The 23,044-nt window shown below is 36.4% G+C and overlaps 2 protein-coding genes across 2 annotated transcripts in view; one reads left to right on the plus strand and one right to left on the minus strand.

The window, feature by feature from the left end:
* Positions 1 to 15,272, minus strand: part of LOC129786068 (protein amalgam-like) — a 132,260-nt gene extending 116,988 nt beyond the window's left edge. The window contains exons 1-2 of the mRNA XM_055820871.1: positions 15,108 to 15,272; positions 8,355 to 9,288 (exon numbers count right to left, since the gene is read on the minus strand). Coding sequence (XP_055676846.1) covers positions 8,355 to 8,478 — 124 coding nt within the window. The 5' untranslated portion in view covers positions 8,479 to 9,288; positions 15,108 to 15,272. The remainder of the gene's footprint in view (positions 1 to 8,354; positions 9,289 to 15,107) is intronic.
* A 6,155-nt stretch (positions 15,273 to 21,427) lies between these two features.
* LOC129789113 (uncharacterized) lies at positions 21,428 to 22,771 on the plus strand. The gene has a single exon (XM_055825799.1). It carries the CDS (start codon positions 21,428 to 21,430, stop codon positions 22,769 to 22,771), a length of 1,344 nt encoding a protein of 447 aa, XP_055681774.1.
* Positions 22,772 to 23,044: the final 273 nt, after the last annotated feature.

Consider the following 23,044-nt stretch of genomic DNA (forward strand, 5'->3'; position numbering starts at 1 on the left):
TCTGAAGGAATGGTTCTACAGGATTCTAATGTTCTAGAAAGTTGTAGAGTTTTGCAAAACCTTTAATTTGATACTAAGATGAGCAAAATCGGACAACTCGTTCAAGAGATATGGCTCTTAGAACTTTTCAAATTCAAGAATTTTTCAAATGACAATATCTTCTAAATGGCGACATAGATTTTCTTCATTTTCGGACTGATGAAAGATATTGAGTCAGGCTACAACATATCAAAATTTAAAAGAAATCGATAATGGGGATTCGGAGATATTGCCCCTTAAAGTTAGGCAATTTTTGTTTTTGATTTTAGCGCCTCTTGCGGATGTTTTTGGAACTTAAAATGTTCTAGACAGTTGTAGGGCTTCTTGAAACCTTTCATTTGATACCAAGATGGTCAAAATCGGTCAAGCCGTTTTCAAGTTATACCGAAAAAACACTTTTTGCTTTAGACCGCTATATTTGCTAAACGGCTTGACCGATTTTCAAGTATGAATTATTGATGAAAACGTCTCACTCAGCTCTACAACATACTAAAATTTCAGACTTCTAGCTATAAGGGAAGTGGTTGACGGTGTTTCAAAATGGCGGACGGCGGCCATCTTGGATTTTGAAAATGCGAAAAAATGAAATTTTACACCTACATTTCTATAGAAAACTTCAAACCCGAAGGCTCTATCTGTTACCGTTCTCGAGCTATAAGGCAAAATTACGACCACCGGCAGGATAACCGGCAGGCCGGCCGGATCAAAAATTTTCCACCACCATTTTCGTAATGTGGGATGTCTAAAACGTGCTCATACCAAGTTTGAGCCCGATCTGAGGTGGTCGGTTTTTCCGACGATTACAATACTTGGTGTTGGCCACGAAGTGGAACACCAACTAATAGTGAAACTTTGTGTGACATTATCCACATTTCTCTGCACCAGCATCTCCATAGTGAAAATGGTGCTAATGCGGATCATTCGTTTGGAGTGGATGCAATGCTCCGGGGTTAAGTGTACAACAGAAAAGGCATGTGTGTAGCTTCAAGGGGGATTTTTCTGTGCATTTTCCTCTAGTTTTCCCACCCAAATCTTTTCACATCGTTTGTTTAGAAATAAGATGTGCTTTTTGGATGGGGGGGTGGTGTGTGAATTGAGAAATGGAGAAGATGTCTTGCATTCAAATGGATGGATCGATGGATTTCCCGACAGATTTTATTTTTGCTTTTTCCAAGAAACTTTTGCAAAACTTGATATTCGTTTTGCCATTAAAGGGGCGTGTGCACCATTCACAGTTTTCTGGGGCATTTGCAGTTTGTGCGAATGCTAAGAGTTTGCTCCTTTTCCTTCCTCGAACTTCAAGGCATTTTTGTCGCTCCTTCGAGCAAGACCTCGAATACTACATTAGCTCGCGCTCTCATCCCAATCTACATCAAAATTTCCCCCAAAGCGTATGCGAGAAGGGTTTATTTGCATCCGAGGATTTCTCGCGAGATTCCCAAAACCCTTCTCACAGCTTGGAGGCATTGGGGTGATGTTACATCGAATTGTGGGCCACCACCGCATTCCCCATTCCCGCATGATTCCATCTTCAATTTTCTTGAGTGATTCTTGAAACGCATTTTGGCGAGGAAAAGTTTCTACCAGCACTTCGGAAGATATGTCGGAAGTCCGGGATGTCAAGCTCAAGCCAAAATTAAACAAATATGTAAAAAATGTTGGGTATATACATGGCAGAAAAATAAATATGAGAAAGTCGAAATGGGCCAAAAAAAAAAGATTATATACAGAAAACATAAAGTTTGCATACTTCCTCCGTGACTACGTCATTTTGCCATCGAAAGGTATGGGTGCGTGTGGGGGAAGAGTTGAAAACCCCGGGAACCGTGGGATCCTTGGCATGTTACACCCTCTTTGAGTCATGTAGTGACGTTATGAAAAAAGTTTTCACATAACTTCTTGATTCGATTGCTTCTTATAATACTTGACAGGGGTATGGAGAAAACAGAAATATTGAAAATTATACCATTTCACGTCCCCCATCATGATTTACCTCAGCTACATACTGCAAAATTTTCACCCACTATGTATTTCGGCCCCAAATACACGAAATATTGTGTAGTTGAAGATTGGAAATTTTTACACCATCTCACTGAGAGAAGGGAACAGAATTGAGTTCTCTGTAGATTGTAGATTTCATACAGTTTTGAATTAATTTTCGTGAATTTTCATTTCGAGAAAAAATAATTAGAAAATCTTTTTAAAAGTTATCAGCCCCTAATGAAGACTACAGGTTGAGCTGAAAGCTTAAAAAAATATTAATTTTTGCCTATTAATTGATGTCTATTCGCTAAAATTCTTTCGAAAGCATTTTAAATTCGTATTTGTTAAAAAATATTCTTCTCAAAATCCTTTTAAATTCTTAATTTTAATTAAAATCTTATACAATACTTGAAAATTACCTACACAAATCACATAAATCCCTCAAATCCCTTCTCAAATATTTAGAAATTAATTTATTACATAATTAGCCAATATTTTCTTTGCTTCTTAATTGTTTCTATAAAGAGAATTTTCTGCAGATTCCATAAATCCCACTGTAAATCCCGCAAATCCCAAATTTAAATCCCACAAAAAAAAAGAATTCTTCATAAATACACAAGTAAATCCCAAATAAATTTATTTGCAACCACAACATAGATTTCACAAGCATATCTCAGTACATTTTCAATAATATGAAAAAAAAAAGTAGAATACATTCTACTTTTAGTTTAACTCGTGAGTGGTGTACCATTCGCCAAGCCAGCCACCTCCTTCCCTTCTCCCCATGAGGATGATGTGAATAATTTTGCCTTCACACATCTTTACCGCCTCTCCAGTGTTCTTGGCAAGGGGCCCAAATTCACAATACCAACTTGATTGCGAACATCGAAGCCATCGTTCCCGGGGTGGCTTCACCCCCCATGGGACGGGGTGGGAATGTTGTTTCAGCGCTATGGTAGAAAATTGGTCTTGAAATTATCTCATGTTGGCTGTTCAGTGGTCTTCTCATCGTAAACAATCTCCAAAAGCGCGAAGGATGGTGAGTGAAAATCCTCAAATCACTTTCTTTACCTCTTCATCCCTTTCTCATCGGCTCCGTGTATTATATGTATATGTATGTGTATGTGTGTGTGTGTGTGTGGAAATCCTTGCGGGGTATTTCCCATGGGGATCGTGGTGTGGGAGTGAGAAACAGCTTCCTCGGTGAAAACCGGAAGTACTCTTTTCGCTTCATTTTCCACATCGCTATTTATGGGCTGTCGACAATTCTGCGCTTGTGATATTTTTTCGCCCATTCCTGACTCACAGGGCAGAGAAGAGGGGCTGGGGGGTGGGTTCTACACAAGCCAACAAAAAACACCCTTGTGGATTGATGGTGGAAAATCTCTGCTGGAGCGATATTGTCTTGGAGAGTCGGATCGATTTAGCCACAATATCTAATTTCCGCTCTTTTTTTCCTTCTTCACCGTACTTCTTTCCAGCATCTCTTCATCCCTTTTTTCTTGGCCCAGCAAATGCTGGAATTTCAAGAATTGGACGAATTTCAACGCGCCAGTTTCTGATTGGATTTTTTTTTCAAATTGCGAGCTGAGAAATAAGTTTACATAAGTCGAGGGATTTTTTTTCCAAATAAAAATTTAACATTAATTATGCTGGGGGAATGCCTATGTTTTCTATGAGGAGAGTATAAATATGAGAGGGAAGATGATCAAACGAAATATTTAAAATCAAACAGATTATTATTATGGAAATCATTAATTTTTAATCACAGCGGAAAAATCCGACACCCCATTATGCAATTATCTTGCCATTTATAATTCAAATTGAAATTTTAAAATTAGTCCAATAATGGATTTCATATTAAAATCCCCAACTTATTGACCCGAGCAAGCTTAAACAAACCCCATTGCATAGTCTCCTCTTTACAATGCTCTTTAGTGCTTTGCCATGTGTAAATTTTTGCTTTGTAATTTCTCTTAGCCAACAAAGTTGAAAGACTTCTTCTGCACTTTTAATTAATTCATCGTGGCTCGTGCAGCGCAAAAAAATTGGATATGGCAAAAGAGATGCCCTTTGTTGAATGAGAGCTTGTGTGCACAAAAGAAGGGGAAATGTTTTCGAAGCGACTCCCACAGAGATTCTTCAGAATGCACCAAACTTTTCACTTGTTAGCATGATTCCTTTGTCCCAGACTATGTGTAATTGGAATGTTTTTGGTAGTGTGGAGGGGCACATGCAAATCGTCAAGCCGCGGAAATTGAATGCACGAAATTTTCTTTGTACTGTAGAGATAACAATATAGGACAATTTAAATGTAAACCTACTTCAAGGGTAGGTAACGTATAAAAATAAATATAAAAGATAAGAATAAGATGAATAGAATTTCTTTACACAACTTTACACTCACTCTCAGACACCAATTCGCTCACTTACAGAGAAAATTTTCTGTCTTGCATAGACTGTGGTGGAAAAAGTTGTCGAGAATTGGAGGAAAAGTGACTGCGAAAGAGAAGAAGGAAGCTTTGAATTTCAGCGACGTTTTGCTTTATTTTAAATCGGAAAATTTATCAATATTTTTTAAACATTTTTTCTTACGAATTTTCTTTTCTTACAATTTCAAAGTTATTTGAATCCTAAATGACTCTGCCCCAACCTCTTCTATTATTTAAAAGCTCATTAGAAAATACGTGAAAAAAAGTTAAATATATCGAGATTCCTTTCTATTAGCATTCTGAGGATGTAGATAATGCAGGCAAAGGATAGTGGAACAGAAGTACAACCGCAAAATGAAGCAAAAGAAGACGCATTGCCGCTGAATGGGCTGAGATTGAAATTTTGGTAAAGAAACAGCAGAGAGTCACTTGATGCTGCACCATCCTTCCATCTGTCCTACCACTTGGCGAACTAACATAATTTATTGGCAAACGGCGAGCCCCGCAAGTCAAGGGAGTTATGCTGCTATGTGAGTTATATGGGTGTCACGATGAAATGTTATAAAGCCGTATGATTAATTAGGTATCATTATTTTCAGCAAACGTCACATGTTTCCCATATTTCATGTGGCATGAAGCACTTCGTATTCAATGTATTAATTTAATCTCATTTCGGCATTTTAGTTCACAGGCTTTTAAATACCTTCTGGATGTATGCTGTTTTTTTTAAACATACAAAAAAAATCACAACATATTTCCAAATATGTTTAGTAAGCTAATATCCCATAAATATTGCATTTTTCTCCTCTCTTCATTCTCTAAACTCGTAAGCAAAAATAAATCTGGAACATATGGGTCCAAAAAGATAATTTGCAAAAAAATGTTATGTATGAAAATGTAGGTAGTTTGAAAGCAAAAAAAAAGCTCCGCAGTGAAATGGATAAAATGGCAAAAGTGGAGTATAAAAATGTGGTGGATTTGTCGTTTTATTTGTTGGAGACATTTAATTAATAGCCATCAATATATCACACATGATTTGTACACTTTTAAACCGTATTGAGGTATTTGAGGTTGTTTTCGCTAAATATAAGTGCACAAGTGCAGAGCGCATAAAAAAAGCTCTCTGTATGTTGGACAATCTATCAATTTGATATAACACAAACCCCGCAATTACTATTCGTTGATTCTCACTTTAATCCTTCTACTCGTTGATTTGCGAGTAGCAAAAAAAAGCTCTGTGACCCGCTCGTCAACGTACGTCAATTTGTCCGAGTCATTCTCCCTACAAGGAAAGGCAGAATTGCGAGGGTGGCGGTAGTTATCACGGAAATAGCGTGTAATTTTAATTCAATTAACTAACATTCACTGACATACGCAAATTGATTTTAAACACAGCGTTCGCTAACGAAAGCTCTAATGACTTATCCCATTTTTTCCCCACTTGCTGATTTTTGTGCTTTTTCACGTTTTTTTTCCCTCGCTAGAAGAAAATGTAAGCGTAATTAAGCTAATTTTGCAAACATTCTAAAAGGATTTTCTAAATGTTCGTTAATTCTTGATTTACACATATAGAAAATTCAAATTATATGTTTAAGTAAGGCGTAATGCAAGCAGGAAGAAGTGTAGAAGATTTTTTCAGCTCTTTTGGAAGTTTTTTGATATTTACAAAATTCTCCAGTAATGAGGAAAATTTGTATTTTAATGTAAATAATTGAATTTCATGAAATGGTATATTTTCCCATCTAATTGGGGCAACTTTTATTGATTTTCCTCATTCTTGTGGCCGCTCGTAGAAATTACAAATGTATATAATCAAAAATATTTGAAGGAATAACAATTAATTAATTAAAATTGTAATTTATGTAATGATACCCTATTTTTGTGATTAATATAGGTAATAACATTTTATGTTTACTTAATAATGTAGAAACGTGTGATTTATTCCTTTGGGTATTTTAATCTTACATTCGGCAATACAAGCTATCCATATCACATTGAAATTAATAAACATGCACCCAATATCCCTGTTGCAATTAGTCGCAAAATAATAAACACTCTCTAACATTTCCACTTGGTAATCCAACAGCGTATGTAATACATATACCTGCAGGAGGTGTAGGTTAATTAATACATACAACATTAATCGGGAAAATTGTATCTCTGGATACACAGAGATAACGAAGCCTGGAAATTTCTGCCTCAAATTTAAACGTAAACGTAATTTTCAAATGCCAATCTAACAGTCTGATTAAGGGTCCTTTTACCACAGAAAAGCTTCTGTGCCAAATCAACTGGACAATTTGGAAAATTTTCATTTCCTCAATAAATGACTAAATTTTCTGGCATTAATTTGTAACTTTTCCCGACTTTTCTGCCATATGCCTTTTGTCATCGAAATTGCACATGCAGGAAATTCTCAAATAATTTTCCTGTAATTCGATGTGAGAATTTTCCAGTAACTTTTCCAACACGTTTGGGGGGCCAAGGAGCTTAACAATAGAATCATTTTAAATTCCACAGAAGTGACAGCGTGAAATCCCCGTATATAAACTTTCTCACACAGCAGTAGCATAAGTCACAAATTCAAGTGAAAAATTCTCCGTCGATAATTCGATAACGGAAAAGTTCTCAAAGAATTATCATTGATTGACTTGGAGGACTTTCTCTCTTGCGAATTTGTCTGGATGCAAATGGCAAAGTGAGAAAAGCAAATCCCGAAAAAGTTGAAGAGACTTTTTCACCCCTTAATTCAATCAACAGCCCCCAAATTGGAAGTGCAAAGTGGCAAAAGTCGCAAACACAAACATCAGCGGAAGTCTTGGGTGATAAACAAGAAAATTCTCCACCCCCACAGAAAGCTCTCGCCGCATTAACTTCCTTTCCTCTGGCTTCATTAAATTGAAATAATAATTCGATTCAATCACTCTGCAAATATCCTTTGATTTCTTCTTTTTCTTTGTGGGAAATATAAATTAAATTTATTTTATTAATTCTTTGGTTTCCTTTTGTATAAAATAATAAAATATTTTATTGAAGCTTTTAAGTTTTGCTACAAAAACTAATTTTCTACACGAAAAAATATAAGATGTTTTCTGACTAGAACAGGACCGGAAAGAATTAAATTTAAAGTGAAAAATCGCCTAGGTTATTCTCATTTAATAGTCCTACCTTTTTGGCAAAGATCTCTTAGAGTTTGCAAAATGCTATCCTATTCACCCCATTTTATTTCCGTTAAACTCATTTAGTGGCAGCCATTTTCAATATATACATACATACAAATTGGTATATAGAAAGCAACTAACTTCCGGCAAGAATCTGTACACACGGTGAAACTTTATAAATTAGAAAAGCTCATGGAGTTTCTAATGAAAAATCCCCAAAATCCCAGCCGTCGGATGAAAAATTTAATTCCATTGACGGCATTTTGTGTTTCTTTTTTTCCTATATACTGCCACGTGCGTCACTGAGAAAATCCCCGTTTTGGTGAAAAATCACGAGTAGAAAAAAAAGCTCGGCAGTGTGAAAAATGATTCGTGGGGCAATTAATTACTCTCGGGGTGAGCTGACACATTGGCCTCCTCCGGAGGAGGTGACCGCAAAAAGCGAGTCGTCACAGTGGAAATCGATCAGTTGAAAAGTCCTGCGGCCCCGCAGATGTTGAGTAGAGTGTGTGTGTGTGTGTGTGTGAAAAATTGCAAAAAGAAAATGAATGGGAGTTAATTGGGGTGGCTCTCTTGCGGTCACAGTGTGTGTGACACATTAGTCAAACTTTTGACACTTTTCCAATTAATTTTCACATCAGGTGACTCCAATGATGCGCCACGGGGGCTTTTTCGCAACATTGACAAGTTTGGGGGTTTTTGGTGGGTACGGGGGTTATAGGTCACTTGATCAACTTACCGCGATTTGAATTTCCTGCCTCCGTAAATAGGGTGTCTGCGGCCACGAGAATGACCATAATGCAAATTGCTGGGCGCAAAATTGACGCACCTCGACGGCGTCCGGTGACTGATGACCTCTTCATGATTGCAACACTTTTCTCTTCGAAAATTTCTGATGAAAATTTGCCCGTTTGGTGTGATTTATTATTTTTTTTCTTTTGGTGAACACGAAATTTACGGAAAGTTAAAAAATATAATAAAAAAGAATTTGGTCTCACTTTCCTTTGTCACGGCACTGGGGGTAGTTGACAGGGAGGGTGGGCGCATGTAATGTTCCCGTGGACAAATTCACAGACTCTCAGTCAACACACAGGCTCAGATTTCTCTACCCCCTCTTATGGAGAGAAGAGCGGGGGGTGTGGAAAAAAAGGTGTGTGCGAATGCGGAAAATTGTCAAATGGAAGCAAAAGGGTTAGAGAGAAAATTCACTGCACCGTAAATGTCTCTTGTTGGTTTTATGTGGTGTTGAGCTTCAAAAGTTTTTGGCACACAACAGAGTAATTTTCGCTTTGGGTCTGGGTAACTTATCAAAAGAAATCACATCCACTGCTCGCTCAGGGGGTTGGCAAGTGTTGAAAATTGTCTCAGTGTTTGTACATACACTCCGCTTTTTTATTTTATTTTCAACCACCCTGCAGAAAAAGCCCTCTGCACAAAACTCTTTTGGAGTTTCTGCGGTTCCTCTTTTTTTTTGCTTTTCTCTCAAACCCTCACACTTTTTTGTTACTTTTCTTGCACACCCTCTTGTGCCTGGAGTCTATTTGAACAGACTCCCAATTTCACACAGAGGATTAATTAGAGGGAGATTTTTCTCATCACTTTCGTTCTCACGGCGAATTTTCAATCATTACTGCTCGATGCCATCACCACCACAAGCTTTTGATCCCATCCACCTGCCAAAAGAAAATGGAAAAGATATTGTGAGTCTTGAATAATTCAGCACGCTAATTCATAAAACACTCTCCAATCAATCAAGTCAATTGAATTTGCTTCGATTGGCGGCTGTGAGTTTTTTTTATTTCACCCATTTCATCCCCCAAACTGAGAGTTTGCTGCATCAAAACATTACTGCACACATAGCTGGGATTGTTTGGCGGGAATTTGCTAAAACAAATCACCATCCACAGCAATCCCATCTCCACCAGTTGGGTGGGGAGAAAAAAAGCTTCGCAGGAAAATATTTGTAAAAAAAATCCACTCAAACTGATGTTATATAAATTCGACATAGACGAAAAATGCTGAACATGGGGAAATTGTTAATTAAAGTTTTCATCTCACAAATGCAGTTGGGAAATTTGAATTTTTGCATTCATTATGGTTTCCGCGTCAAATCTTTCTCTTTCCCATTGGGGGTAAAAAAATGAGAATATTCTAGATGGAAATTAATAAATTCAACTCACAGATATAAATTCACATTGTTATCATGCCGTTTACCAGCAGGAAAAATTATTTTTCACTGAAAAGAAGCTTATGCTGTAAGAGCTTTTTGTCAGTTTTTCTGCTTTTTCCGACGTACACATACACTTAACTTTCCAGTATGTATGTAATTTGTGCAGTCACTGTTAAAATTCCTTGTTAAAACTTACTCCAGATTGGCATAAAATGAAATGCATTCCTCAGTACAACTTTTGATGCAGTAATTAGTTGAATCATATACTTCGGAATACGCTCTTAGCTTTGTTAGAGATATTTCACTATGAATTACGTATTTTAAAGATTTTTGTCGTTTCATTTCTCTCTTTAAGTTGCAATGAAAAAAAGCTATGTTTGAAAGAAACCCAGCTAACTCAAAGGGTTTCTTTCATTTTGAGGCTTTTTCAAACCCTTTTAGGACGACAATTTATTCAGAGTAAACAATTAGCGAAGAAAAATATGGGATGAACACGTGCCATTGGCTTTTAAAAGTTAACAACACTGGAAAATTTAATTTCAGAGAGTTAATAAAATATTAATCTCAAATTTTATAAATCCTTAAAACCACTTCTTTTTAAATTTGAAAAAAAATGAATCAAAATTGATCTTGCCTTTAACTTCTTTTCGTAACTAAACGATTTAGCTTAATTAAACGGAATTAGTTCAATGTGAGATAATTCTTGAAGAATTCAATAAGAAAAAAAACAGGATCATTAGGGGGATACTTTAAAATTAAAGAACTTAATCAAAATGTCCCTGAATCTTTTAATAGAAATACTGAAAAAAAATCCCTTTTCCATTCCCAACTTTGCCAACAAATAAATTATATATTCTTAGCTCCTAACATAAATGGGTATCGTTTCCATATTCTTTCGAATAATTTTATTAAGTAAATTTACTTAGAGCTTGATAAATTTCCTCATAATTTAAATTTGATTTTTATTTCCTTCCGCTTACATTGTTATACATGTATTTCATTTTCCCATGCCTCTCGAGCTTTATCCAATTGTTACTTTTTGCCTTGAAGCATTTTTGGGCTATTCGTCGAAGGAAAATTCTGCGGAAATTGTCTACATATATATTTTTTTAGCATTCATACCACGTCCCACATATACATTTCTAGGCATCCCCTTTTGGGGCCCATGGAGAAAATTTGGGTTCCCTTCGTGTGTTTCTCACGGACGACATTTGCCGTTTTTAATGATCCATGAAAGCTATTTGGCTACATCAACACACTCAGTGATGAAAATTCATTGATCTTTCGTGCACATCTGCGAGACGACCAATTCTTACTAAAGAATATATGTATACGTATATATATAGCATGCCTTTGTGGAATGATTTGTCCCACTGTGTCCCGTTTTTCCCGTGCCCATGGAAAAAGAAGTATATGTACGTTTCTCGGTGAAATATTGAAGAGAGTAAAAGCTCCCATCTCACCCGGGAAAGCTTTTATCGTTTCCAACAACGTGTTTGGCAAAGTGGAGGCACCCAGTTTGTTTGAGAGAGAAAAAAAGCATGAATGGAACGAGGCGGGGGTGGATGGATGAAGGAGGAGAAAAAAGGCAGAGGAATGTGCAAATTAAGGATCTTTTCCCACACCATCTCCTGCCAAGACAATAAATAATTAATACATCACATTCTGGCCACCCTCATGCTTAATTCTTCCCCTCTGTGTAGACTTTTTTTTCATGTCGTCTGAATTAATAACTGCCAGATGAAGAGGACGAAAAGAGAAAAAAAGGTTCAACTAACAAGGTAAAAATTTTTCTCCATTTAATTTGTTTCCTTGAGCCATTCCCTTTGAATTGTGCGGCATTTGCAAATCTCCACCAAGGGAGAAATTACATCAAAGACAAATTAAATAATAAGGAGGTGCTGTATTATTAATAATGTGAGAAAAAAAGCGCGACGATGACTTCAGGTGGCCACCACCCCCGTGAAATCGTTTTAAATTCTGGACACAAATTCACAAAATCACAAAGATACTTCTTGCTCCCGTTTTTGGGCTTAATTTTTCGGTGATCTAGGGGATGAGCGTACCTCCTCCCCAAGTATTTTTCCCCACACAGAGTGGCTATAACATTATTTGAGGGAGCAAAAAGGCAGCGTAGGACTGTGTCGAAAGCACTACACAGGAGTTGTTCAACCCCCGCAGGCAAAGGTGGATAAAAAATGTGAATGGCTATTATTTCAATATGTTCATTGTTATATTACCTCCATTATATTCCTATAAAGGTATCCGCTGGATGTTTCTTGTCACAGAAATTCCTACATTTTAAACCTAAAGGCCATGTTTTTTTGATTGCAAAGGATACATTTTTTGCTCTATTTTGAATACATTTTTGATTTAATAACAAAATATCTTTACAAATTACTCCATAAAATGATCTTTTTTCTTCTCGACCTTGTTTCTTTTGTTTATTTCCAAAAATGCTAAACTTGACTTGAAAATGACTATATGGATCCGAAAGGAATCCAACAGCCGTAAAAGATAAAATGCAGAAAAAGAAAAAAGACTTGAAAATATTTTAAAGTCATTTAAATAAAAGAGAGAGAAAAAGAATAGCATGGGAGGAAAAATTTTGTCTAGAAAGACGAATATTATTCTTTTTTTTCATATTCAAAACTTTGTTTCAGAACAGTTTTAAACAGTCAAATTGTGGCAATTTTTCTCACATAATATACGATTTATGAATACGAAAAAGTGAGACAATTTCAAGAATTTTAACAAAATTTAGCTACTTGTTCAGAGTTCATAAAATTTTCAAAACTTCTGCTCTGAAAACTTTTAGAAAACAACTTTAATTTAGACAATGACAAAACTGTTCATTTTTTTTTAGTTAGCATTTCACAAAGTTTTTAAATTAGTCGAGATGTCTGAGAGATAATTTATGATTTAAACAAAAAGAAAAATTCATTTTTCCAGTATTTCTTAATGTCATTAATATGCAACTAGTTTTGAAAATTAAACAAAATTATTTAAAGAAATTATTCGTTGAAAATTGCAAAGAATTGAATTATTGAACAAATGATCACATTTAAATTTTGAAATTTCTTTAATAAAAATCATATTTTGATTGAAAATGATTTAATGAACTGAAGAACTTTATTTTGTAGTGGATATTTTAAGAATTCGATTTATAAGAGTAAGTTATAACATCTCAGTCAGAGATTTCACGCAAAAAGTTATGATAACAACACTATAAAAACTTTAAATAAATTTGTACATACGTTAGTTGCATGAAAATAAACTTTTAATCTGTTCGAATTAAACTTTAAGAAAATTATGAACATATTTCTCATTTATGTTTCGAAAATTCTATCATAAAAAAATTTCTAACTTTACTCAAAAAAAAAATGTGTCTAGTTCTTTATTGTTGAAATAAAGGGAAAAAGTTTGAACAATTTTGAAAGGATTAATTAAAGAAGATATCTATTTTAAACAAATATTATTTCTTTAGATTATAGAGTTTATCATTTTTCATTATTTAATTTAGATTTTATGATTCTTAACTAAAATCTGTGCCTTAGAAAAAAAAACAAATACCTAATGTTTTTTTTACATTTTAATGGATCAAATTTCTTCAAAATAAACAAGAAAATTGAACAATTGTATTTTTTTTTAACCTTGACAAATTGTTTTTAATAGAAACATCTACTTTCAGAAACATATTCTTTATAGTTATTTAGAAAATCAGTTTAAAAATAAATAAGATTATTGATTCAATAATTTAAAAAGTTTTATATCGAGAAAGTATAAAGTTACAATAGGATAATTAGCTAGTATACCTATGTAAAAACCCTAGAAAATTTTATTCTTGCGAAATATATGAAAATAATATGAGAGAAAAGAAAAAGAAATTTTTTTTTAAATGATCTTGTTATTTTTTTTCCTAACAATACCATTCTCTTGTATTTGACAAGTAAAATAGAGTTTATCTAAAAAGAAAAGATAATTGGAAAAATTCTTAAAGTTTCCAAAATTATTGAGTCATTTATGTTAGAAGACGAACTTAATCTCTCACCAGAATCCTCCAAAAAAAAATGTTGGTTTAGCAAAACAGAAATTTCAATGAAATTTAAGACATGGAAGATGTTCAATTTGAACTTTTACAAGGGTACTTCCAGAGTTGATGTAATTGCTGAGGAAGAGGAATATTCCATGAGTGAAGCGCAACACTTTCTTTGGGAACACTTAAACTTTCACAATATAGTTTGGTGAACACACTCGAGTATTTTCCCTTTTTCCAGTGAATCACTCCTCCATTTGAGAAAATTCAAAATAAAACAGGAAGAAGATTTTCCTACACTTTCTCACATAAGAGTGTACACAAAATTAAAATAAAGAAAATTTTTGTGAAAAGAATATTAAGAATTTATTAAAGAATTCACGCCGAGGAAAATGAATGAGTGCTAATAGAGAGAAGAGATGCTGGTTGTTTAATTTTGAACAATGTCCTGGATCGATGCCAAGAATGGAGAAGAAAGTTATAGCCATTTATACTAATTATCCAAAATTAACAATTATTTAGCAATGTACGAAGCATAAATTTCAGAATTATTGCATTTCCAACCCGTATTTTATTTCCCAAAACCATCCAAAGAATCCATTTAATTCCACATCTTTCTCTTCTTGTTCAGAGTGCCTTCATTGGAGCATCAGGATGTTGCTGTTGAAGGATGTACGTACATGATAAAATTTTGAATCCTTTGAACCCCTAAAAATTTCTCAACTTTATTTCTCGTGAACAAGTAGAGGAGATTCTTTGGGAAATGCAGAGCATCCCCAAACGGAAAGAGAGAAATAAAACGTTCGGAATCCTGGTTGTGAGTATCATCGAACTTCCACCAAACGCATCCCACTCTGCTCCACCAACGCGCTTAAACTTGAACTCGTAAAAAGTTTCAATTCCGACGGGGTTGGCAGGGGAACTTGGATACAATTTCCGAGTTAATTATGTGAATAATAAAGAAAAAGGGTTAATTTCTATTTAATTCCACCGCTTCTGCTTGTTTAATGTATATAGCAACCCCATTGCCGCATGGTGAGCGGCAAATGAACGTGTGGGCTGCCTTTTTTTTTCTCACTCGCGAATTGGCTAAAGTGCATAAAATTTAATTATTCTACTCCTTAAATTGCTGGTGGAAATTGCTTTTAGTTGAACTTTTTCAATTTTCTCACAACAGCCCCCATCACTCCGTAGAGCGCTGTGGAAGAAATGTTTTGTGTGCAAATTCTCTGACTTGAGGGGGAGAACGCGGAAGGACATTGATGTATTGTGGGGAGGTTAATTACTTGATATTTGAGAACACAATGAGAGGGATTTTTCTTTTTTTCTCGATTCTTCATGCACGACAAACACTTTCGGATCAAAAACTTCCTTCGTCCTCTGTGCTCCTTTCGAACCGACAGATGGGTAACAGATACACGTGATACTCGATGTACAGACCGACGTCGACTGGCTTGTGTGCCCTCGGAATATGCCTTCGCATGGTTTAGACTGCGTACACTCAGACTCCTCTCTCACTTCGTACCCAAACTTCCCCTACATTGCTCGCGCGCGATTTCTCTCTCACGAAGAACATATAATCCACCCTGGCTGCATGATGGTGAATTTTACCATCGAGGTAAAATTCACCACAATAGGGGTAGCTAAAGGCTTCTCTCGCGTTTTCTCTCTCTTCTGTTGATCAGCAAAATTGGGGTAGGTTCGTCATATATAACAAACCCCTCAGTCGTGCAGCACATCTCAATCGAGGCGCACGCATTCGGAACGCTTTGACTTTCAAAATGTTCCGATTTTTGTCCGAGGCCGTGGACAAACTCTCACACAGCACAAATGGGGGTGATGGTAGACCATAAACACCCCATCGATTCATCGACGCCACTCCATCAATTGAGCCACTGACTATGTGTGCTTCCTATGCTCTCCCCCGTTGCAAATGAATGATCCACACACACCTTTTCTCCCCATTTCCACCGACAAAGTCACTTCCAGGTACATACACTTTTGCACCACACTCACTGCCACAGCCACGAAAATTAGCATTTTTAAGCGAAAAGAGCATAAAAGATACTGGCAGCGGGTCATGATTCTCAGCCAATCCTTCCGCAACTGGCGCCAAAATATCACATCACAATTGGATAATTGGATTATCATCCTCTCGTGGTTCGCCATGTTTTAGGTTTTTTTTTTCCTCCTCACCATCCAATGAAAAAAAAATCCGGCGTGTGATGTGAAAAATTATTGATATTTTGCAAGCGATGACACACACACAAAAAAGCACGCGCTCTTTGTGAAACAATAAATTCATACTGGGAAAACTTTATAAATTTTCCATCCCACCATGTTGACGATTTTCTCGCGAGTGCAATGCAGAAAGAGAATCTATTAACAGGGGTAGGGGGGTGTGTGTATGTAATTTTTAATTAATGTGTCACTCATTTATTTTATGGAGCATTTTCGATTATAATTTTCCAATTTTCCAGTTCAAGTGTGCAACAATCGACACTCCATGCACACAATTCTCGGGTGTGAGAGATGCTGCAATGGACGGAATTCCCATTAGAAGCGGAAGGAAGTCATGTCAATAGATTCCAACCAATATTGAAAGCAACATTCAATCAATATATATTATTGTATTAAGATTTGTTTTCATATTGATTAAAGATTTAATATGATTCTGGAGTCATGAATGGGATGTTTGATTAATTTTCATTTTTTTTTTCAATTCAAGCCAAAATTATTTTTCAATAATTAAAATACTAGCTTGTTTTAATATAATTACATTATTCAAACTTTGACTATTCCCGAAAAAAAATTAATTACAAAGATAAAAGAATCACAGCTAAAAAATTTGCGAATAATATTAAAAATTATTTTTTTAAAGTAAAATTTAACTCTTTAGAGATGCAATACTTTTGAAAACATTACCAAAATTCTTGTTTACTAATAGTAGCTAAATTGCTTTAAAAGCTAAAAAATGTAACAAAAATATTCCCAATCCTAAAAAAAATTATCAATTGTTGTACCTTTATTGTAGCATCTATCTATAGGATTCTATTAAAATTCGCTTTCACGTCCAATTTAGAAAAAAAAATCCTTTTAAGGTAGCTCAAGATTATTTTTTTTTGTAAAATAAGTTCTAAAGGAATATAAAATAATAATATTTTATGTCAATTATTTTCACAAAAATTATGAAAAGCGTCTAAAACTAGCATATTAATTGCATTTTATGTTCAAGTCGTATGCCTAAACTCCAAGAAGTTATGCTCAATTCGTTTTTAATCCCATTCATCCTATTGATTCTTTACACCCTATTTTGAGCTATTTTCTCGCTGTTGTGTATTATAAAAATATTTAAGCATAAACTACACGGTAAAGCAAGAAGATGAATATTAGTCTCAAATCTATGAAATGTCTAACATATAAGAATTTTCTGATATAAAGCTTTCAATTCAACACTATTAATCCTAAATAACAGATAGGGAGAGAACGTAAGGTAATATACATAGCTTTGAAACTCTATTAAAGTCGATACAATTCAGCCTTTGGCGTTGACTGCAATGCACTATTTTATCATTCTCTAGCACAAGATCAAAACTAGGATTGAAAATACTTCAGCTTATTGTGCGGAAGAATCAAATTATGGAAAATTCAACGCAGCAAAATATTTTAAAGCTCTAGTATATGTAGGAATTGGGTTTGTTCTAACGATGGATTTTGTAGCGCAAAATGAGCTTTCAAATTGTCACACGGAGGTGTGGAGGAGTTGAGTTATTGGGGCCACTTATGGGGTGTAATTGGACCCCAGAGGGGATAGTTCATGTACCTACACGGTACCAAAATATGGTGCTTATGGGAATGAGATTGAAATGTTGACGGTGGTGTGTAAATGCTTTCCATACGCGAGGTGGCACGTGTGAGTGAGTAAATTTGGGTAGGTTATATATGAAATGCGAAATGATGAGGAATCCTCACTTAAAATCACATTAAAGGAATTCAACCATAAATTCAATTACATGTGCCGAAACCATTTAAAAATTAATTCTCCGGTATACCCATCTTGAGTCGCTGAGGAATGTGCGTGCCCATATTTTGTGTGTGCCGCGGTGGTACGAGTGGGGGAGTGTGGCAGATTCTTGGAAAAGCCATTTAAGGAGTAAATAAAAGGAGGTGCGATGGAAATAAAATTTAAAGAAGATTTTTTTTCTTTTCGGAAGGGTGTGGGTGGTTCACATAAAAAAGATGGAGCATACGTGAAGTGAGACAATTGGATTTCATGTGAACGGTGTGCGCGTGTAAATTCAACATGGAGCTCAAGAGCCCCTTAATTTTTTCCTCGTGCGTCGTCCCCCACATTGAAAGGCGCGAGTTCGGGGGTGGTTGGCCCGTACTCACTTTTCCCATACATAGATTCAGGTCTAAGCCTAGAGCATGCGGGGGCGGTGTGTGCAAAGTATAAGCTGGGGAATGTTTATATTATCCTTGAATAAATACAAGTGACGTCGGAGTGAATGTCGGGTGGTAAGAGATATGGAGCGTCTTATGAATGATTATTGCCATCGTCACGACGAGCACTCAATCAAAAAATAATAATATTGCTCCAAGGTGGTGCGGCATATTGTTGGGTGGGTATGGGGCGGTATGAGTGACTAGCAGAGCATTTGTTCGGGGGTTCCGGAGTGTTGCTCAAATTCTGATAAACACAATAAACCCTCGCTCAATTGCAGGGCAACCCGAGGGGTGGTAGGCCACCCCTCATTTCTCTCACCGCCGCACGATGTGGAAATTTAATCGAATTATAAGCCTTCACGGAAGTACTTTGTCACGGAAAAACAACAGAAAATGGGAGCAATATGTCTCGGGGAGTTTATTTTCACAATACGCACACATGACACAGAAGCAAGCAAAAGCAGCGCGGGGTCAAAGGGTGAGCTCCGGCAGAGGGTGATGGTGGGATTGAAGAGGTGCAGGAAAGATGAATGGGTGAGGGTTCAGCTAGTAAACTACAAATTTATCTGCTTAATCTCGCAAGGGATTTAAGGAGAAAATCGAAAGGGGGTTGGGTAGATATTCTTCAACTTTCAAATTATACATGTATCAAGCTACATTCTCTTTAAACCTACCTATGTTAGACATAATGTACTCTACATAGCAAAAGATCCATATGTTTTAGAGAATAATGATTTGGAAATTCGGAAAACAATCTCAATTCCACCCGGAGGGCAGGTTTTTGGGTCAACATCCAAATACAGAATGTTTTGGAAGTTTTCAGGGGTTTGTTGATTCATCTGCAAATATCTTCTATATTTAGTTATCTTGTAAAAAAATAGTTACAAACTAAACACCTACAAATTACTTTATCGATGTTTTCTCTATAAGTTATTGCTATGTTTTGTTTTGGGAAATACGCTGTTGTATTTCCTTTGAAATTTTGAAAGTTTTCTCAAATTAAAATGTGGAAAATTTTTAAGGAAGAAAGAATCAAATCCTGAAATATTTTTTTTCTAAATTTAATTTGAAATTTATTTTAAACTTAATTTAATTTATTTTTTTTTATAATTCTCTTAAAGCCTATGCTGTGGGTATATAACAACTGATTTTATTTGATCTAATTTATTATTTATCGACAATTAATCCACGCCCTTTATTTTCCATAGAACAAATAAAATCACACGCGCGCGACTAAGCAATAATGCTCATTGGAGTGAATCAGAATTTCCTTTACATGAATTTTCCGGCATTTTCTCGCGCGCTTTTTGTGGCATTTTCACTCAATTGCAGCGGCAATGTTATTTACCGTCAACGAAGAGGTGCGACAGTGTAATTTTGAAGTAATGAATTACTTTTTGGGACGGTTTATGATAAAAATGGTTATTTTTCCAAGATGTTATCCTCCATATTTTTCACTATGCTTGAAGCTCGCTTGTCATCCCCCACGTCCACCCACCCATCCTCCCCAACCATAATCCCCATGCCGGGCGCGCTCTGGCTGCCATTTCCACTGATGCTGTCACAAACTATATAGCTGTCAGTGAGTCTAACATCTTAACAGCATTTCCCTTCTCAAACTTTGCCCCCCGCTTCACGGCCAAGATGCTGCTCAAATGGAAAATATGCGGATGGAAATTTTTTCGCTGGCGCCATTGTTCGGACCACCTTCGAGTAGGGAAGAGGAGCAAAGGATGTTCATGTCCGGGGAGTTTGGAAGTGAGAGGCATGCACTTAGGTGCGATGCGAAGGAGTATGTGTGGCAGGATATTGAAGTTGACGACCTAGTACGGAGCGCAGCTGTAAATCCTTCGAGATTATATTGCATGCATGAGTCACATTCCATTGTGCTTCCTGGAAATTGAGGGCCATGGATGTCCGATCGGATATTGAAGGCTTTTTTCATTGTGCTTGCAATATTTGTGATGCACCACGATGAATTGCAAGCCAGTATGAGGTTTACACACAGCGGGGGTGGGTGCAACAGAGAAAAAAGAGAGAGATAGGACCAACCTACGGGGGATCAAAGGGACACTCTGATGTTTGAAACTTTTCAGATTGATTCACACACAAAATATAAAACCACATACGCTTCCCCGAGAGCTTAATCTCTCTCATCCGGAAAGCTTTATAGCACCATAACATGTAACTTTCTATTTGCGCAAAGCATTACAAGGATGCCATATGGTGCAAATCAAAGGGGAGGAATTTTTTTTTCAACTTTTTGCCTCTCACTTTTTTATTTCAAGCAGTCGCGTGAAATATTCGCAAAAGTGAATTGCAAAATCATAAATCTAATTACAAAAAAAGCACACGAAATTTTACGGTTTTAAATTCAGAATGAAATTTCCATTTTTCTGCTGAAAAATTTGCCGAATAATCAAATTTAGAATATTGAAGATTCAAATTCTTGTTTCAAATACTTTAAATATGACCCGAGGGCCAAGAAGCTTTGAATTTATTCTATCAATCGTTCAGGAAAGCTCATATCTACAATACATGTAAAGAATGACAAATTGATTGAATAATTTTGTTTAAAAATGTTAAAAATATATTTGTTATAAAATTATATTTTAATACACAACAAAGAAAATTCTTTAAAATAGAACACACTCAATAAAATCGTCCATCTTGTCCCCTATATCGAGATTTTTGCCATTAAAGCTCCTGATGTTGCAAAAGGGAATTTTCCACCATACAACTGGCCCCAATATTTCAGTTGACAAATCCTTCCGACACAATTTATGTGACCTGAATTTTTTTTCAACTTTTCTATATGTTTGTGGTGCTCACTGATTAAGATTTTTTTTTTCGTTCTTTCCTATCACTTTAAATTTAATTTGGTGGAAAGCTTTTTTTACGGGGCATTACTGCACATATCATTCTGCGTCTGACGCTTGATCAAGCAAGACGTGCTTTTGAGCGCTCCGCTATTTGCTATAGAAAAGTTTCCAAAAAATTAGAAAATCCCGAGTGTGAAGAAAGTGAAAGTGAGAGAGACACTATAACTATATTATCCACGTTGTGGAAATTAGTTTTTCTTTTATTTTGTGGAGTAAATAGAAAATCTTGTTGTGAAGAAAAAGAGTGGAAATTTCCATAGAGTGAAGTGAGTGACAAGATGGCCGCTGCCAGTAGCGGCAATGGCAGCCCGACGGCAAATCGCTTCGGGCCGCTCGACACAGGGCAGGAGGATTTTCCTCTCTTATCGGCAAAAGGAAAGAGGAAGAGAATGACAAAAACGCTGGAACTGGATAGAGTGTTCAATGAGAGTAGCAACAAGAGATTTCTCGTCGCTGAAAGTGAGAATGAGGGTGACTTCCTTGGCATTTCATACTTTAAAGTCAAGCGATCATTGGACAAGGCTGCTGGAAAAATTCCATTTTTCCAACCACTTGCAAACGGAAAACTACTGATTCAAGTCAGCAATGAGGACCAGGCCAAGAAACTGATGGCTGTCAAGGAAATCGATGGAAAGACAGTGAAATTCTCGATGCATCAAACGCTAAATCAGAGCAAAGGAATCATTGCATGCTTTGCATTCACTAAGCTGTCAGATGAGGAGCTGAAAACTGAATTGGCAGCATTCAATGTCACGGAGGTGAAGAGAATCAAGAGGAAAGTTACAGAAGATGGAACATCGCTGCTGAAGGACACAGGATCGTTTATCTTGACCTTCAATCAACCCACACTGCCAAAGGAGCTGAATGCCTACTACCATGCGCTCAGGGTGAGGCCATACATCCCAAACCCAATGAGATGTCAGAAATGCCAGAAATACGGCCACCACGAGAAGAAATGCAGAGCAAAAGAAGCCATCTGTGGCATTTGCTCACTACCAAAGCACGATGGAAAATGCAATGGACCAGCGAAATGCGCGAATTGCGGAGAAGAACACGTTTCATGGAATCGAAAGTGTAGAATCTTTCGAGAAGAATTCGATATCCAACGAATCCGTGTGACAGAGAAAATCTCGTATGTGGCAGCAAAGAAGGTGCATAAGGAGAGGAAGAGGACGGACACCTCATACGCAGAAGCCCTGAGAGGACGTAGAGCAGAGCAAGCACCAACAATGACCAACAGACAGCAGCCCAACGCTTATCAGCGTCGCACCTTACCATCAGGAGAACGCATGGAGAGCGAATCGGCAGGGAACCTCAACAGCGGTGAAAGGGGACTTGTGTTCCGTTTCCAAGCAAACAAGGAGAACGTTGATATCGCGAAAGCTGAGAGAAACAGCCCCTTCTCCAGAACCACGGAAGAGCAACACCCGACAACCGAGAGCATCACCACACACACAGCCACCCTTCATCAGTCAACCCCCGGAGCACACGCACCGGCCGTCGACTTTGGCGTTCCATCCGGGAACGCCGGTACTGATTCCGGAGACCTTGGTTCTACAGGCAAACTCATTACGCAATCAAGCAGCATCCTATACAACCCAGACGAAATGGAACTTAATTAGAACATAAGTTTAGTCTTTAATTCAAAGTTTTTTTCAATTTACAATAGATTAAAGTAAAATTTAAATAACATAATTATGCATTTAGTCCAATATAATATTAATGGTATGAAAAATTTCACAGATATACAATCCATGGCGAAAGACAATAGTATAGGTATTATTTGCTTACAAGAAACCCACCTCACTACAAACAAATCAATTTCTCTTAAAGGCTTTTCATTAATTTCCAATAGACATTTGCACGATAGACCATTAGGTGGATGTGGTATTTTT

The sequence above is a fragment of the Lutzomyia longipalpis genome, chromosome 1 (assembly GCF_024334085.1).
Source record: "Lutzomyia longipalpis isolate SR_M1_2022 chromosome 1, ASM2433408v1".
NCBI classification, from domain to species: Eukaryota; Metazoa; Arthropoda; class Insecta; order Diptera; family Psychodidae; genus Lutzomyia; species Lutzomyia longipalpis.